Raw genomic sequence first — 17,617 nt, 5'->3', positions numbered from 1 at the left:
GATATTTTCTCAAATAGTGAAGTTGCTTTTGATGATACCTGAATGTTAGTCTGTTTACCCTGGCTCTGACTCTTAGGACGTAAACTAGCTGTTTTGTCATGGTGAGAACCTCAGCTATGTTTTCAGTGTCCAGAGTCTGATCTCAAAGAGCACGGGATGATGTGATCATTCTGGCTTTTTCAGGGGTACTGAGGATATCACCTCTCCTCATGGCATCCCCCTCGACCTTCTGGACCGAGTGATGATCATCCGGACCATGCTATACACTCCACAGGAAATGAAACAGGTGAGTCTGCCTTCCCACCTCCTCGCTCTCTTCCCTCATTTGCTCCCAGTGTTCCCTGATGCTGTGCAGAAAGGCTCCTGGCTCTCACCACCATCTGCCACTTAGCTGCTGCCCTGGGCAAGTCACAATACTCCAGAGCCTCAATACCCCAGCAGAGGGACGGATGGGCCAACGAGACATTGCCTGAAGTGTCACAAAACCTCAGTTGCCTACATCCCTTCTAATAAACTTTAGGAAAGGGATGGTGAAAAATACTGACTTGATGATGGTCATTAGGGAGGCCACTGGCTCTAGGAAAGAGGCAATGAAATATGACTTAGCAATAGCCTCTTGGGCCCAGGCCAGGCCCTGTCCGAGGTCTCTGCTCAGTGGGCAAAGCTAGGCACTCTGTCCCATCAGAACCCACAGCAAGCCAGCTCCAGCAGGGCACAGAAGCTGGAGAGGGTAAGCACTTGAGTCTTAGCAGAGCCTGGCTGCCGTAAAGAGCCTGACTAGTGGCGGGCTTTTCGGGGTGGTGCATAGGTTTGTTGCCTTGGCTGTAGAGATGATGGTGAAGCAGGGTCACAGAGCTTAGAGGGGCACGTGGAATGGAGGTCATAAAACTAACCTTATAATGAGAGGCTTGAAGGAAATGTACATAAAAGCATCTAACTCAGTCCCTGACACAGAGTGCATGCTCAAAATTCCACGTGAGCTGAATTTGGGTTAGGTTTGGGGGTGCGGTGGGGGTGCCGGCATGTATGAGATTGGGCCTTACCCCAAGGGGCACGGTCTTAGTTTTTCCCACAGGAATGGCCTCTTGCTTGATCTGGAGCTGGAATACCAACTGTGTGCTAAACAGTGCCTAGGCACTGCCCACTTAGAATTTCGAGTCCCCTTACTGGTACTTCAGTAGTCGTTACGGCCATAATCTCTTTTCCTTTTGATGGCTGAGTCATGAAGTGGCAAGTCAAGGATGCAAGCCAGTCTGCCCTGCAGAGCCCAGGCCATCTACTCATTGCCATAGGTTGCTGACCCACTGGGACAGCAAGGGCTGTGCTATTTTCCCTATTCTGACCCCCGGTGCCCCAGATGGTCTTGCTGTCAAGGTGTAGGTCTGTCACTTTGAGGTCCACGTACGGCCAAGGATGGGACATAGAGTGGACCAGGGCAGCACTGACATCTTGACGGGCTCTGCCTCGACCCTCTCTTCTCACCAGAGAACGGGCACTGTTGGTTGGACATTGTACTAAACCCATGGACATGATTAGCCAGCACGATTCCATTTAATCACAGAACCATGAGGCAGGGAGAACTATTATCCTTGTCATTCTTAAAGATGAAGACACCGAGACTTAGGCTAATTTAATGCCCAAGTTCATAAAGCTTGTCACTGGTTAATAGGTGACAGGCCAGACTAACTGGAATCCAGGCTGTCTGATCCTGAAGCCTATGTTCCTAAGCACTATGCCACCAGCTTCCCATCTGCTAGGAATACCTCAGTTCAGGGTGGAGTCCCTGGCAGTTCATTGGCGGGGCCTTTCCTTTTGGAGCTCTGAGGGCCTCTCCTGGGCACTCTCCGGCTGCCCCTTTGCTTATGTGTGGCCTATCCTCCTTGGCCCTGCCAGCATTTGTTGTTGACCAGTACCCAGGAGTGCCAGGGTGAGCATGGAGCAGAGGTCTCCCTCCATACCCAGCATTGTCAGAATACCTGAAACAGTTAGAGTTCATAGCAGCAACTGTATAATTCCATGACTGGAGGCCATGTCACCAGATAATAGTTTTTTGCTCTTGGATGAATGCTAGGTTGAAGTCAAGGCATTCATGGAATAGAAGTAAAAGCGAAGGGGAAATTGGTCCCTTCCCCATCCTTTCCGTGGGACTGGAGCCTGCTGGGAGAGGCAGCCCTGCACACCCAGAGCACTTCTTGGCTGAGTTGACATGAGCAATTTGGTGCACCTTTATGAGCCTTGGCCTTTCTGGTTCACTGGAAGATCTGCTCCCTCCTTTCAAGGTTGTCGTGAAGACGAAGCGAGATAGTGAAGAAGGAAGGGCGGGCCATCCCTTCCTACTGCAGTAATTATTACTGTTATTACCAGCTTGCAGGTGCTTCACAGCATCCACTGGGATCCTTACAACAGCTTTCAATAACCAGGTTTGGGGACTCGGGAACAATAGGGCCCCGTGGTCACAGAGAATAAGCTGCAGAGCTAGGACCCACTCAGAGCCAGTTCACATTTGTTTCCTCCATTTGACCCTGGAGCACACAGTCTGATCTCCCCTGGGATGTTCTGCCACTGTGCCTCCAGAGCAGTAACTGCTGGCTGGCTCCCAGCCTGATTCCATCTTGGCTCAGCCACGCTTCCTCTTGGGTTAGCAGAGGACTGACTAACTGCCACATGGGCATTGCCTTGTTCTTGCGGGTTCAAGGGAGAACGTCAGCATCTTTATTGGATGGAGCCTGGGGTAAGTTTTTAAAAAACAGAGCAAATGTAACTTGTGTACTCTGCCATCAGTGCTGACACCCTCATAAACTATCCCAGCAGGTTATTAAATGATTAAAGATCTAATTTATGAACTGTCCATTTCCAAGTAGTCTGAAACAGGAGCTCTTGGGATAGCTCTGACCTGCTCTAGAGAGAGTGAGAGTAGTGTCCCTGACATTCCTGGAGCCCAACTTCCAAATCAGTGCAGTTCGCTAAAGATGAAATCCTCAGGGCAGGATCCTGTAGCAGGCTCAAGGATTAAATATTTGCATCGCCCTAAAGTTTCCGAAGGCTGCAGGGGACATTTTTCTTGACAGGACCTGGAGGTTTCCTTGGTCCCCAGCTGGCAATGAGAAGCCCTTTTTTATATTGGAGCACAAACCTGTCCGGATCTGACTGTGTGGTGAGAGGGGAGTCCTGTGCAGGGAGCAGGGAGCAGGGATCTCCCTTCCTGCTCCAGTTCTGCCTTCCCTTTGTCCATCGAGGACCTTCCCTGCTCAGCTGCATTTAGCTTTGGACCCCAGGTGGTGGAACCCCTCATGCACAAGCTTAGATTCTTTTGATGGAGGTCATACCCGGGCTGAACAGGTCGGTTTAATGTGGCTGGTGCAGTGCGAAATATTTGAACAAGTTGCCAACATTTAGAAATCAGGACATTTCATACAAAACTGAGTTCAGAGTCTGTTGACAGAATAAAAGTCGTTTCTGCCAGCACCTGGCCACCTCCCCCGATGTGTGCTGCTGGCCTAGCCACCTCAGCCGCAGCCCTGGCCCTGAGCCTGGCTTTCTTACTGAGCAGTACCTTTCCCATTCAAAGCAGGTAACATCCTGGGCCCCTTATCAGAGCCACCAGACACTGAACTGCCTCCCCCTGCAGCTCCTGTCCTCAGGGTCTATGTCTGAGAGCTGAAAGGCCAGTTTTGAAATGTCTATATCCTAAACCTCTGCTCCTGCTCTTCCCCTTGGAAGGCTTTCGCTGGGGGCTCAGTCTCTCCTACTTTCTACGCCTCTACTCGGGTGTGTTTTTATGGCTTTAATTTAAACAAGGGCTTCTTGATATCTTGTTTACGAAGCTGCCAAAGTGAAAAATTCCTGTATTATATGAGGCTCAAAGTCTTCGAGTTATCTCGGCTTCACAACACACAACATCATTATCCCAGCTGCCTCTTATCACTCAGTGCTGGTGCGCCTGCAGGATCCCGGTGCCACTTGTGTTACTGCGTCCATACTGCCAGCTTATTTCCCATCCAACTTTACTGGATCTTCAAACTGCAGCAAGCGTCAGCCTCTTCTTGATAGATTAGATACCTTTGGGTGATGTTATGAGGGCCGGTAAATCTTTAAAAGTAACTTTTTTTGATTTATTCAGCCATCGTATTTATCAAGCAAATAAAGAATCATTCTTCTTACCTGAGTGCTTATAGGTGGTGGTGTCCACACTGGAGAGGAAGGGTAGAGCCTGTGCGGGAGCCTGGGCAGGTTTTGGAGAGGCCTCAGTTTTCTGGTCCTGGGGATTGAGTGGGAAGGACCAGGAGGCAGGAGCTGAGCCACCCTGGTTGACTCCTCCAAGGGTACCAGCTGCTTTTCAGTCAGTATGAATGTAACACCCTGGCTGTAAAGCCATGCACAGTGTAGATGGCACTCCAGAGGTGGGTGAGTGCAGTCCTAAGGAGAGGTTGGCTCTCTGCCCCACCAGCCCAGGATTGGGCCTCTGCTGTTCTAATGATGGGATGAGAAACACTTAACCAGGTTGTTTTTAAAGCACTTTATAAATGAGAGACTTGAGGTTGCTCACTGTTGATCATGGTTTTTCTTCTTCAAAAGATCATTAAAATCCGTGCCCAGACAGAGGGAATCAACATCAGTGAGGAGGCACTGAACCACCTGGGGGAGATCGGCACCAAGACCACTTTGAGGTGAGCCACTTGTCCCCTGGAGCTGCTCCAGACCCCGCTGATGCCTTCTCAGCAAGACCTGTGGGGACCTGAAGGCAGGCCCCTTCTCAGGGCATAGGACCATGTCTGTTTTTACTGGTACGATGGGTCTTGTCCCAGGACACTGTGATGTGGAGTGCAGAATATTTAGATGATCGCGTTTTAAAAGCTAGAGTAACAGGTGAAGTCCCCTTGTCCTGTAGCAGGTGCACTCCTGTGATGGACAGCTGGCTCTGACCCCAGGTCAGTCCCCTTAGTAGAGGAAAAGGACAGACTAGAGACCAGGGTCCAGAGCAGGGAGTTAATTAGCTGGGCCCTACCTCACCTCCTTACCCCTCGCCCTGCTGGTTCTGTCCTCCAGGCGTGTCTTGGGTGGGAATGGTGGGTGTAGGTGAGCGTGAGGAGGAGTGCAGACATGGACTGCTTTCCTGACTGTTCATTGGCTCAAAGCCATTGCCTGTGGACGATGTCCCGCCTAAGTGTCCTGGCTCCTTGTGAAATCATGACATCGCTCCTGTCCCTATTTCTCCCACTCCTAAGGTTGAAGCAGAATTGCAAGATGTTTTGTTTGGGTAGAGTGGTGCTTTTTAAATCTCCTGGATGCTCGTACCTTTGGATAGGGCATGTGCTTACAGGTGGCTGTGTTCATTTCCCTGCCATTGTCACAGTTCTGATCTGGACCTTGGCATTACCTGCCACTAAGTTTGCGCTCCCTTTCAAGCAGCAGTGGAATCACCTCCTGTCCAAGAACTTGTAGACTGACAGAGATTTGGGGAGTAGGACTTGGTCATGTTGGTGACTTCTGACCCCTCAATGAGATCACACATTCTTTGAGAAAGGACAGTTCTCATGCCTCCTTGTCTGCTGTATCTGCAACAGCTCTCACAGCCCAGCATTGGGCTCAGCCCCTGGTGCCAGTGCTCCGGTGGATGTGGAAGGGCTCCTATCTGTGGCCACCATTTCACTCCTGCCCTGGCTCCTGTTCACTCTAGGTACTCAGTGCAACTGCTGACCCCGGCCAACTTGCTTGCTAAGATCAACGGGAAGGACAGCATCGAGAAAGAGCATGTTGAGGAGATCAGTGAGCTCTTCTATGATGCCAAGTCATCGGCCAAAATCCTGGCTGACCAGCAGGATAAGTACATGAAGTGAGTCTTTCTGCAAAGAGACACTCCCAGCATGCCTGGGCCTGGGTACAGCCTGCAGATACAAGGCTCACCCCTGGCCTTCGGATTCTGTTCCCCCTCTGGCGTGGTTAATGGCAAGTTCAGTGTACTGTTTTCTTTTTTTTTTTAAGTTATCATAATTTCTTCCATGGTTGCTTTGAAGGAACTCTGCCTCACCTAGTATGTTTTCTAATAAATCCTTATAGGATATTTTGATGATATCTCTTCTTTTAATTAAAAAAAAACCCAACACTTTGTATTTTAGAACAGTTTTAGATAACAGCGTTGTTGTGAAGTACAGGGTGTTCCCACATACTTCACACCTAGTTTCCCTACTGTTAACATCTTATGGTAGTAGTATGTGATACATTTGTCACAGTTAATGAACCAATACTGATGCATTATTATACTTGATTCACATTTTCTGTCCCAGGATCCCATCAGAATCCCACATTACATTTAGTTGTCATTTCCCTTTAGACTCCTTGTGGCTATGACAGTTCCTCACACTTTCCATGTTTATAATGACCTTCACAATGCGGATCAGGTAGTGTTCTGTCAAATGTACCTTTGTGGGTTTTTTTTTTTTAAGGATTAAAATGTATTTTAATAAATTGATGCTGCATTATTGCTCCATTTTTTCCCCCAGAAAAATTCTAAAGGTATCAAGGACAAATCAAACATGGTACACCAATAAAAAGGCACACCATAACTAACTGAGATATGTAGGCAAGGCTAAGAGCTACTGTCTGACATTCAGCATACAGCAACCCCGTTCCTAAGGTTGTACTAGGCCTATCAAGAAAAACTGTGGCCCTAACCGGTTTGGCTCAGTGGATAGAGCATCGGCCTACGGACTCAAGGGTCCCAGGTTCGATTCCGGTCAAGGGCGTGTACTTGGTTGCGGGCACATCTCCAGTAGGGGGTGTGCAGGAGGCAGCTGATGGATGTTTCTCTCTCATCGATGTTTCTAACTCTCTCTCCCTCTCCCTTCCTCTCTGTAAAAAATCAATAAAATATATTTAAAAAGAAAAAGAAAAACTGTGAACATGCCCTAGCTGGTTTGGCTCAGTGGATAGAGCATCGGCCTGTGGACTGAGGGGTCCCGGGTTCGATTCCGGTCAAGGGCATGTACTTTGGTTGCGGGCACATCCCCAGTGGGGGGTGTGCAGGGGGCAGCTGATCGATGTTTCTAAATCTCTATCCCTCTCCCTTCCTCTCTGTAAAAGTCACTATATATATATATATTTTAAAAAAAGAAAAAGAAAAACTGTGAACAGAAACATCAGACACATAAGGGCCATTCCTGGGTGATCTTTAACTCTCCCTCCCCGCTCCCCCAAATGGAGGCAAGTTAACACAAGATTTTTTAAAAGATACGCTAAACTGAAAATCTCTAAGAGGAAGTGTCTTCTTTAGGACATGAAGGAATAATCTGTGGGCTATAATAAGACCGTATGTATGTTGTCTGTGACCTCTGCAGTCATTTGCCTGAATTCCCACCTGGGAGTTCATGAAGTGATGGGGCTAAGGTCATTGGGGGATGTTAGCGGTACATATGGCAGTGTCTCGGGTTGGGGAATATAAGAATGAGAATACAAATAGAACAGGATAAACAAAGAATGGAATGATCAAGATTAATGGGGGCTCTAACTGGATCCACTTTGCCATTGTTCCCACCCTCCCAGGCCTTCAATAATCACGACACTTCAGGAATGCACCACGCAGATATGATTAAACAGTATACCACCCAGAAATGATTTGTTAAATATTGCCTCTCCCTTGCTCTCTGCCTCCAGCATACTCCCCAGAGCAGTACAGGCAGGGAAGACCTAACTATTGGGAGGAATCCCTAACACGTTTCCAGAGTAGAATTCCAGCTAGTCCAAAAAGGTCCTTCTCTTAAGGGTTTAGGGAAAGTAAAGACTGCAATTTTATTAGTATCATTGATGTTTGGAGCAAATTCAGCTCCAGGAGCTGCATGGTTGAATTGCCCCTATTCCTTCCATTGTAGCAGCACCGCCAAAGTGTTCAGTAGTTGGTGGGGTCAATCCCAAGGTTCCATCTGGCATCACAGTGGCAGGTCCTGGAGGAGCTGGGATACCAGCAGGCACAGGAGCAAGGGGCGTGGCACCTCTGTTGTTTATGTACCTTTCATAGCCATCTGGCCCGTCTTGTATTTCCTGCTCTCTCACATCAGGGAAGGTCCCCTTCCCTTGAATCCTTCCTGCAGTTGCCGCATGTCTTCGTCACTGTGCCTGCGCTCCTCCTGCCTGAGCTTCGGTTGCTTTCGTTTTTGCACTTCTTGGTTGTGTAGCTCTTCCATCCTCCGAAGTTCTTCTTGATGCCTCATTAGCATGGCAGCAGCCTCCATCTCCATCTCCAGTTTCTCACAAGCTTTCTTGATGCAGTCCACTTGGTCCTGCTGCTGTTTCTCCATTTCAATGGCATACTCATAGTCAAAGGAGCCAACCTGTGCAGATCTACGTGGCTGCTCCCACTCCTTGTGAAATTACTTATAACCAGCTTCTCTGGAAGTCCCCCTTCATCATCTAACTGGTCCATGGGCTCCACAGTCACAAACTGAGGAAATGTGGTTAGCAGGAAGGAGCCTGCTGTCCAGAGCATCTGTCCAGAGCTTTCTGAGCAGCTGGTTTCCCTGAGAATTCAACAATGCCTTTTCCATGTCCAGCCAGCATGGCTCTGGTTGAGCATCAACCTATGAACCAGGAGGTCAGTTCGATTCCGGGTCAGGGCATATGCCTGGGTTGTGGGCTCAATCCCCAGTGGGGGGCATGCAGGAGGTAGCCAATCAGTGATTCTCATCATTGATGTTTCTGCCTCTCCCTTCCTCTCTGAAATCAATACAAACATAACAAAATAAAATTTAAAAAATGCCTTTTCCTGAGGGCCTTCCTCTTCCTCAGTCATCCACAATGACTACGGTCCTCTACTTGGCTGAACACAAAAAAGGCTTCCTCCAGCAGTTCATTAGATACAAACTGAGGAAGGTTTCGGCTCGGAAGAGATGCACTATGGCAGGCAAAGCGCACATGCAGCTGCTTTTCATCGAGTGGCATGTTGTCCAGCTCCACGTTAGCAGTCTCCACTAGGGTTCATCCTTCCATGTGGATAACGCCAAAGCCCTTATCCTTATGACTGAAGACTTCGCCTGCCTTCCCATGTTTATCAAATAGCTTCCTCATTTCCGCCTCAGTGATGTCAGGAGGAAGATTGTCCACAAAGAGTCGGCTACCTTGGATGAAGGTCTCCTGGTTTCCTAAAATTCTACAGGTCAGTAGTCAAGCCTCCATTTTTGGCTGCTTTCTTGTTGCCCATTTGCAAGTATTGGTGACAGCAGTGGCAGCTGCTGCTGCTGCTGCTTCCTTGGAGCATGGTTTTGCTTCTCCAAGTTACAGGTTTTATTGCTCTGCATTTTTTGCACCCCTCTATTGACTGTTTTCTCCTCACAGTAACTGCAGCCTTTTTTTAAAAAAAAAAAAATCCTCACCTGAGGGCATGCTTATTCATTTTTAGAGAGAGAGGAAGGGAAAGATAGAGAAACATGGATGTGAGAGAAACATCGATTGGTTGCCTTCCATAAGCGCTCCACCGGTGATCGAACCCACAACTTAGGTATGTGCCCTAACAAGGAATCAAACCCACAACCTTTTGGTGCATGGGATAATGTTCCAACCAACTGAGCCACACCGGCCAGGGCTCAGTGGTGTGTGTTTGATGTTTTTCTCCTGATTAAACCAGGGTTGCAGGTTATTGGGAGTAAGATCACACAGGTAAAGTGCCATTTTTATCACATACCATTAACAGGTCACTATTTGTGTTGAGCTATGTTCCGTGACAGGTCATATTTGTTAGATTTCTCCACTGTAAAGTTACCCTTTCCCCTCCCCACACTGTCCTCTTTGGAAGAAGTTTCTGAGCATACATAGTCCACACTTAAAGGGTGGGGAGTTTGGCTCCACCTCCTTGAGGGCTGAGCATCTACATAAATTATTTGGAATTCTTCTGCATGGGAAATTGTCTCTTCTCACCAATTGTTTATTCAATCATTTATCTCGGTATGGACTCATGGATATTTATTATATACTTTGGGTTATCATACAATGCTATTTATTTGGTTGCTCATATTAGCCCTGCTTTGACCATTGAGAGTTCTTTCAATTGGTTTCTGTGTCCCTTTGACATGTCTCCATCACTGGTATTAAATCTATTTGTTAGTTCACTAAAGCGGGACTTTCAGCCCCTTGAGAGGAAGGAGAAATGGCAGTGCCTGACAGATCCGGTACCCGGACATTCTCACCTGGTAGGATGAGCTCCCATTCTTTCTACCAGGCTGCCCGCTGTCGGCTAGCTCTGTGCTGCCTGAGGCAGGGCTTAGCCACAGAAGCAATGCCTTGGTACAAGCTGGTTATTTTGGTTCTCTGCCCTCATGAGCAGGATCTCCATGCTGCTGTCTGTGCAGGAGAGAGAAGAGACTAACCAAGATGGCCATTTGATCCAATTGTTGCTCTACTCCAAGTTAACCACAAAGTCCTTGGGCAAGCACAACTGTTCTCCCATTAGTGATGATTATTTGAGCAGGTCCAGAAGATTGCGGGAACAGGAGGGCTGAGATAATGCTGTGGGAGTCCATACAGCCCTCAGGCCATACTCAGACCCTAAGAGCCCAGCTAGTCCCTGCTGCCAGAATGGACCTACTTCCGGCCTGGCCCTTGAAGGAGAATCCCAGCATGGGGTTCTTGGTGGGGGAGGAGATACATCTGAAGTCAGGGCTGAGCCCTGTGGCCTGTCCTGGGTGTTCATATCCTGTGTCTCTGACCTCCCAACTTAGCCACATCAGAAAAAAACAGAATAATGTTACCTCTGATATCAGTGTAGCAAGAGATGATTATGGGCTAGGGCCTGTGTTAATGCTTCACATTTCCTTTCATAGCCTCACATCAGCCCTGTGATATTGGTGCCAGTTATGTCACTTGCCCAGCGGGTAAGAGTCAGAACCAGGAGAATTTGGAATCAGTGGTTGGAGTCTGTGCACCAATCCCCTATGGCTATAACACCTTCCTCAGTGTGCTGAGTTGTGGGAGGGGCCTTCAAGATCTAACCATCCCAGGCAGGTGAGGCAAGTAGGAGCAGATATGAGGAAGGTGACTTTCCTAAGGTGTGACCCCAGAGGACAAGAACCAGGCTCTGCCCACCTGGACCTCTTCCTCCAGCCCCCAAACCTTCCACAGTAGAGAGGCAGCGGTGATGGCTAACCTCTCACGTGCAGTTTGGACAGAGTCCCCCAGCTGCTCAGGAAACCCTGATGTCCAGAGCAGTTGGTGGGGAGGGGTGTGTGTTTGTGTGTGGTCACAGCCCCAGTACCTGTTCCTCAGAAATCCTGCTCCTTCGTGCTCAGAGATGTGGCCCACCTCACTCATCTGGCCTCCAAAGTGAGGGAGATGGTTCTGGATAAGTGGGACAGTTGGGTTATTTTAATTTTCCTCCTATTTTTTCCAGCAAGGCCTGTGATTATTACATTAATCTTCCATGCGAAGTTTTTACGACCGATCCCTCACTGACTATGAGAAGTTTCTCCATCCATTACCAAGAGGGAAACAGACCCTGTGGGGAGGAAAATATTTGTTACATCTTATCAGGCTGACACACAATCTACCAACAATTATAGCAGCCCCATTTTTTGCACTATTTCAGGTCTGGCGTGAAAAATTGTTGTAATATTAAAGTGAGGCAGGGTGGGGGATGATCATAGGAAATGGCTGATATTCCAAGCTCTGGGCCCAAGCTCGTGGGTGCCTCCCCACAAACTGATTGGGCGAGCTGATTGGGTGGGCTGAGAGGGAGTGTTTGCATGTAAATCCCAGCCTGTGCTAATGCCCCGCTGTGGAAGCCGGAAGGGCTCACGGACACACCTCTTCGGCTGCACCCCCTAGATGGGTTCATAGGGTATCTTGATTTTTAGAACTAAACAGATGGTGGTATCATACCAGAAAGTGACTTCTTGGTTAGCAGATCTTTTTCAACCATTTTTCTAATAAAACGGAGCTGCACAATGATGGGAGTCACTCCCTGTTGGCCTCCATGTCTCAGACCTCAGGGCCAGCAGGCTTCTTGCTGCCAGGAAAGCAGTAGACATTAGTCACCCAGCATCCTCTTTCCCTCCCAGTATCAGCATAGAGGGACCCTAGCAGTCCCTGATCTCCGGGAGCCCCGGGCAGAGGCAACAGGTGGTAAAGTGGAGCAACCAGGCTCCGGGGGCATGGCAGGTAGGGACGTGGTCCTGATGAGGCTAGTCCCTTCTGGTCCTGAGCCTTGGTTTCCTCATCCATAAAATGGGGCAATCTCCCACATATCCAGGTGGGACATGGTGAGGTGATATGTGGCTGTCTAGAGTACTCAAGATACTGGAATTCAGTGAAGAGTTCCCAATCCCTATCCCTCTTGGAAGAAGAGGCCACTATTTGTCCAATAGGAGCCAGAGGCCTGCTAGGCTCCATCCTTCCCCATCCCAGGCAGATGGCCCTTGCAAAGACCTAGAAAAGGCCCCTAGAGAAATACCTCTTGACTTAACCCTTCCCCTTAGGCCGAGGGACAAGGGCAGGCTCAGGGCCACACACGCTTGGGAGCAGAAAGAAGAGAACCTGCAAAGGCATCGGCTTTATCCTCGGTGTTTACAACTGACTTTGGAGAAGAGGACAGACCCCTCACTGGGCCCCTGGGATCCCATCCTCAGTGAGGCCCAGCCAGAGCTGGTGCAGCCAGAGGGGAGAAATGGCTGTCTCCGCCTACTGAGAGGTTAGAACAGTGTTCACCTCAATCCACCTGCTGCTCACCCTTCCATTCCCCAACCCACTCCCACTCCCGTTTATTCCTGGGACAGCAGGCTCTGTGGGGACGAGGGTAGGCCTGGTCAGGGTGACTGGGCCCCTGGGAAGGGGGCGGGGGCAGGAGAGCCTTGCAGCAGGACTGGGAGAGGGGGTAGGGATGGACCAGAAGCAGGGGCTGGCTGTCAGCCGGCTGACCCTGTCGCCCCTCCCTGTCACTCCGCGGCAGGTGCAGTGATTAATGGCCAGGCCTCGCTGCCTGTTCTGCCATCAGCATGCGTCTGGGCGGCGATGGATGTGGCTGTCAGGCCGGCCCGGCCGGCGCTGACCCTCGGCCCCTGTCCGACGCGATCAATGGGCAGCACACGGCAGGCAGCGGCTGGGCCGGCGCGATAAGATGGGCCGATGAGCGCCCGCCGATTACCCGCTCCGTCACCCGCAGTTACCGACACGCCGCCTGTGCGCAGATCTGTGCCGTCTGCGCCGCGTGATTAATGGGGACGCGGGAAGCTGCCGGCAGGGCGCGGGCGCGCGGACTCCGCACCAAAGGGACATGGTGGCGTCAGGCCCCGGGGGTGCGTGTTGGCCAGCGGGCGCGGTGTGCGCGGCACAGGGGACACAGGGTGGCCAGTGCAAGTCTGGACCATACGCTTACAGCACTTGTGCACGGGGCCGGCAGTACCGGGCATGTGCACGGACAGCGCGCACAGAAGTGTCACTAAGGTGCCCTCAGGCGACCTGAGCAGTCACCACGGGCCTGCGTGACTCGGGCGGACCGGGAACCGTCAGCCGCTGGCGTGGGGAGCAGCCAGTATGATCTCCCCACCTTGACCCCTGCTTGGCCCGGGCTTCTGCTCGCCCGTTGCAGGGCCCCTCCCCACGGCCCCAGTCAGGCCTCTGCTCAAAACCCCTTTCTAGGTTCCCATGGCCCAAGGGACAGATCACAAGGCCCTGAGGGGCGCGTCTCCTAGTGCCCCCTGAGGACGCCCGCCTCCAGCTCACAGTCCCGGCGCCCGGGCGCTCTCTGACGCGCCTGCTTGGCTTGCGCGACACCAGGCGACCGCAAAGAAGAAACGGTGGCATCTGCCAGCCCCGAGGCACACAAACGCCGAGGTGATCCGCGCTCCCAGGCCTCTCCTCGGGGAAAAGAGCCTGCCACGGGCCCCACCACCCACAGACCGGGAGAAACCTTGCGCCTGGTGATAAAGGAGGGGCCCGGAGGGCTTCCAGAGGTGGTAACCGGAGCCCAGGGGAGGCCGGCCGCTCCGGGACTGGGACGGGGGGCTGAGCAGGCGGGACAGGCTGGCGGGGAGCCCGAGTAGCTAGAGTGGCCGAGGGGTCATGGGCAAGGTCAATGCGGTGGCGGCGGGGATCAAAGGCTATCCGCTGCAAGCCCACGGCCACTCCCTCGCCGGTTCCAATCCCTTAGGTCTCCGTTGTCTCTCCCCCTCCCCCGCCCCACTCCCATCCCCTACCGGCCCGGCGGCCGCACAGCTCTGGTGATTGCGAGGCCACAGCGCCCCCTTGCGGAAAGAGGCGCACAACTCGGCCCCATCACGCGCCTGGGGACCTGCCGGGCCACACCTCCGGGCCTGGGGGCGTGACCAATCCTGGAGTGCAGTCTGGCGTCCTAGCCACAGCCCTAGCTCCCTTCCCTGCAGTCCAGGCTGCCAAGGCGGGCAGGGATGGGGAGCCAATGTGCCCCAACATGCCTGTAGGAAAAGAACGGTCAGGGAAAGCTTCCTGAGCTGGGATTTTAATTAAAAAAAAAAAAGAAAAAAATGTTATGGATAATTTACATCATGGTTCAAAACGTAAAAGTACAGTGAATCTCCTTTTCCCTTGCCCTGTTTTTCTCTCATCCATGTTTCTCTTTCTATTCTTCTCCCTTCCCCTCTCTCTCAAAATCAATAAAAACATTAAAAAAAAAAGTTTTAGCTTTTCCCCAATTGAGTATGATGTTACCTGTAGGTTTGTTATACATGGCCTTTATTATGTTGAGGTATGTTCCCTGTATTTCCACTTTGCCGAGAGTTTTTATCATAAATGAATGATTTTTCTGCATCTATTGATATGATCATGTGATTTTTATCCTTTATTTTGTTTCCATCGTGTATCAGGTTAATTGACTTACAGATATTGAACCAATCTTGCATCCCACTTGATCACGGTGTATGATCTTCTTAATGTTTGCTGAATTTGTTTGGTAATATTTTGTTAAGGATTATTGCATCTATGTTTCTTATGGATAATGGCCTGTAATTTTATTTGTAATGTTTTTGTCTGGTTTTGGAATCAGGATATTGGTGGCCTCATATAATGCACGTGGGAGCCTTCCCTCCTTTTGAATTTCTTGGAATAGTTTGAGAAGGAGAGGTGTTAATTCTTCTTTGAATGCTTGTTAAAATTCACTTGTGAAACCATCTGGTCCAGGACTTTGTTGGGAGTTGTTTGATTACTGATTTGATTTCATTGATAGTAGTCAGTCTGTACAGATTTGTTTCTTCTTGAATCAGTTTTGGAAAAAAATGTATGTTTCTAGGTATTTATTAATTTCTTCCAGGTTGTTCAAGTTGTAGTCATATAATTGTTCATAGTATCTCTATATATAAAAGCCTAAGCAACCATTACGACTGGCCTGTAGCTATGATGTACACTGACCACCAGGGGGCAGACGCTCAATGCAGTGTGCTCCCACAGCCAACCTCCTGTGGCCAGCCAACATCCTATGGTCCCTCCCCCAGGCTGGCTGGCCTCAAAGGGCCCTGATCGGGACTAGGCAAGATGGCCCCAATCGGCCCTGATTGCCAGCCAGGCCAAGGAACCCCACCCATGCACGAATTCATGCACCGGGCCTCTAGTTTTCTTATAATTGTTTGCATTTCTGTGGTGTCAGTTGTCACTTCTTTATCATGTCTAATTTTATTTATTTGGGTCCTCACCTTTTTATTTTTTTCATGATGAGTCTGGTTAAAAGTTCATTAATCTTGTTTATTTTTTCAAGGAACCAGCTCTTGGTTTTATCTTTCTTTCTTTTGTATTTTCTTAACAATTCTATTTTACTTATTTCTGTTCTGCTCTTTATTATTTCCTTCCTTCTATTTACTTTGGTTTTTGTTTGTTGTTCATTTTTAGTTGCTTTAGTTTTAAGGTTAGCCTGCTTATTTGAGATATTTTCTTGTTTATAGGCCCGTATTGCTGTGAATTTCCCTCTTAGGACTGCTTTCACTGTGACCCATAGACTTTGGGTTGTTGTGTTTTTATTTTAATTTGTCTCAAGTTATCTTTTGATTTCCTTTTCTCATTGTTAACCCATTCATTGTTTAATAACATACTATTTAGTCTCCATGTGTTGGTGTGTTTTTCCATTTTCTTCTTGTAATTGATTTCTAGTTTTATACTGTTAGGGTCAGATAAGATGCTGGATATGATTTCAACCTATTAAATTTATTGGGACTTGTTTTGTAACCTAACTTATAGTCTATCCAGGAAAATGTTCCATGTGAACTTGAAAAGAATGTATATTCTGCAGCTTTGTGGTGAAATGTTCTAAAAATATTAAATTCATCTGGTCTAATGTGTCATTTAAGACTGCTGTTTCCTTGTTGATTTTCTGATGTCAATGGAATGTTAAATTTTTTACTATGACAGTATTACTGTCGCTCTTTCCCTTTATGTTCATCAATATCTGCTTTATATATTTAGGTGCTCTTATGTTGGATGCATAAATGTTTACAAGATTATATCCTCTTGTTGGATTGATTTCTTATTATGTAATGTGCTTGTCTTTTATTATAGCCTTTAAAGTCTATTGTCTAATATAAGTCATCTTTTTTTCATTTTCTTTTGTACAAAATACCTTTTTCCATTCCTTTACTTATAGTTTATGTGTCTTTTGATCTGAATAGGATCTCATGTAGGCAGCATATGAATGAGTCTTGTTTTCTTATCCATTCAGCTACCCTATGTTTTTTGATTAGTGCATTTAATCCATTTATATTTAAAGTGATTATTTTTAGGTACATAGTTATTGCCATTTTATTATTCATATTTGTTTTCCCCCTTCTTCTTAAAGGTTCTTTTTATCAAATATATTTTATTGACTTCAGAGAGGGAGAGGGAGAGACAGAAACATCAATGATGAGAGAGAATCATCGACCAGCTGCCTCCAGCACGTTTCCCACTGAGAATCAGTCCACAACCTAGGCATGTGCTCTGACTGGGAATCAAACCGTGACCTCTTGGTTCATAGGTCGATGCTCAATCATCAATCCATGCCAGCCAGGCTTAAAGATTCTTTAACATTTCTTATAATACTGGTTTGGTGGTGATGAACTTGAACTTTTCATTGTCTGGGAAATTCCTAATCTTGCCTTTAATTTTAAATGACAGCCTTGCTGGGAGGGACATAAGGAGTGGGTGTCAGCAGATAGAGGAAAGTGATGGGACTGGAGCAGAGCCCCCAAGCTAAGGCAGTTTCCCTGCAGGGACCCAGCCACAGGCAGCATGGGGAGGCTCCTAGGAGTGGATCATGTTCCCTGAGCCCCTCATTCCTTTCTCAGCCAGGCCCATAAGCAAAGGTACCTGCAGACAGGCCCAGCAGCCAAGCAGGATCTTGGAGTAGAGGAAGAGGGCCTTGAGCATTTTGTCCTGGCTCTGCTGCTACGTGGCTGTGTGACTTCTGGCCAAGTTCTATTTCTGCACCTATAAAACCAGAACAAGAGGTTTCCTCCCAAGGCCTCTCGCAGCTAGGGCATGGAAGTGGCGGATGAAATCATGTTTTGGTAGCTATCACGGTGCCTGCCCCACAGAACCATTACTCCCAGGATGATTAGGAGTCACTGCTCAACTTCTCGTGCACAGGTGGGAAGTGAGGTGCAGAGGGGCCAGCCTGGTGTCAGTGAGCCAAGGCAGAGCCCGG

At 48.8% G+C, this 17,617-nt stretch overlaps 1 protein-coding gene and 1 pseudogene across 2 annotated transcripts in view; one reads left to right on the top strand and one right to left on the bottom strand.

The window, feature by feature from the left end:
* RUVBL1 (RuvB like AAA ATPase 1) overlaps nucleotides 1–6,060 on the top strand; it is a 34,775-nt gene extending 28,715 nt beyond the window's left edge. The window contains exons 9-11 of the mRNA XM_079783571.1: nucleotides 184–286; nucleotides 4,576–4,667; nucleotides 5,678–6,060. Of these exons, the coding sequence (XP_079639697.1) occupies nucleotides 184–286; nucleotides 4,576–4,667; nucleotides 5,678–5,837 (355 nt within the window). The 3' untranslated portion in view covers nucleotides 5,838–6,060. The remainder of the gene's footprint in view (nucleotides 1–183; nucleotides 287–4,575; nucleotides 4,668–5,677) is intronic.
* A 1,269-nt stretch (nucleotides 6,061–7,329) lies between these two features.
* LOC307107063 (non-POU domain-containing octamer-binding protein-like) lies at nucleotides 7,330–9,287 on the bottom strand (annotated as a pseudogene). Its single transcript has 2 exons — nucleotides 8,796–9,287; nucleotides 7,330–8,552 (listed from the first exon to the last, which is right to left on the bottom strand). The product of its transcript is annotated as a non-POU domain-containing octamer-binding protein-like (transcript).
* Between the last annotated feature and the right edge of the window lie 8,330 nt (nucleotides 9,288–17,617).

Source organism: Cnephaeus nilssonii (assembly GCF_951640355.1).
Source record: "Cnephaeus nilssonii genome assembly, chromosome: 11".
Lineage (NCBI taxonomy): Eukaryota > Metazoa > Chordata > Mammalia > Chiroptera > Vespertilionidae > Cnephaeus > Cnephaeus nilssonii.
The sequence above is the reverse complement of the archived record's forward strand: the minus strand, read 5'-3'. Positions and strand labels throughout refer to the sequence as shown.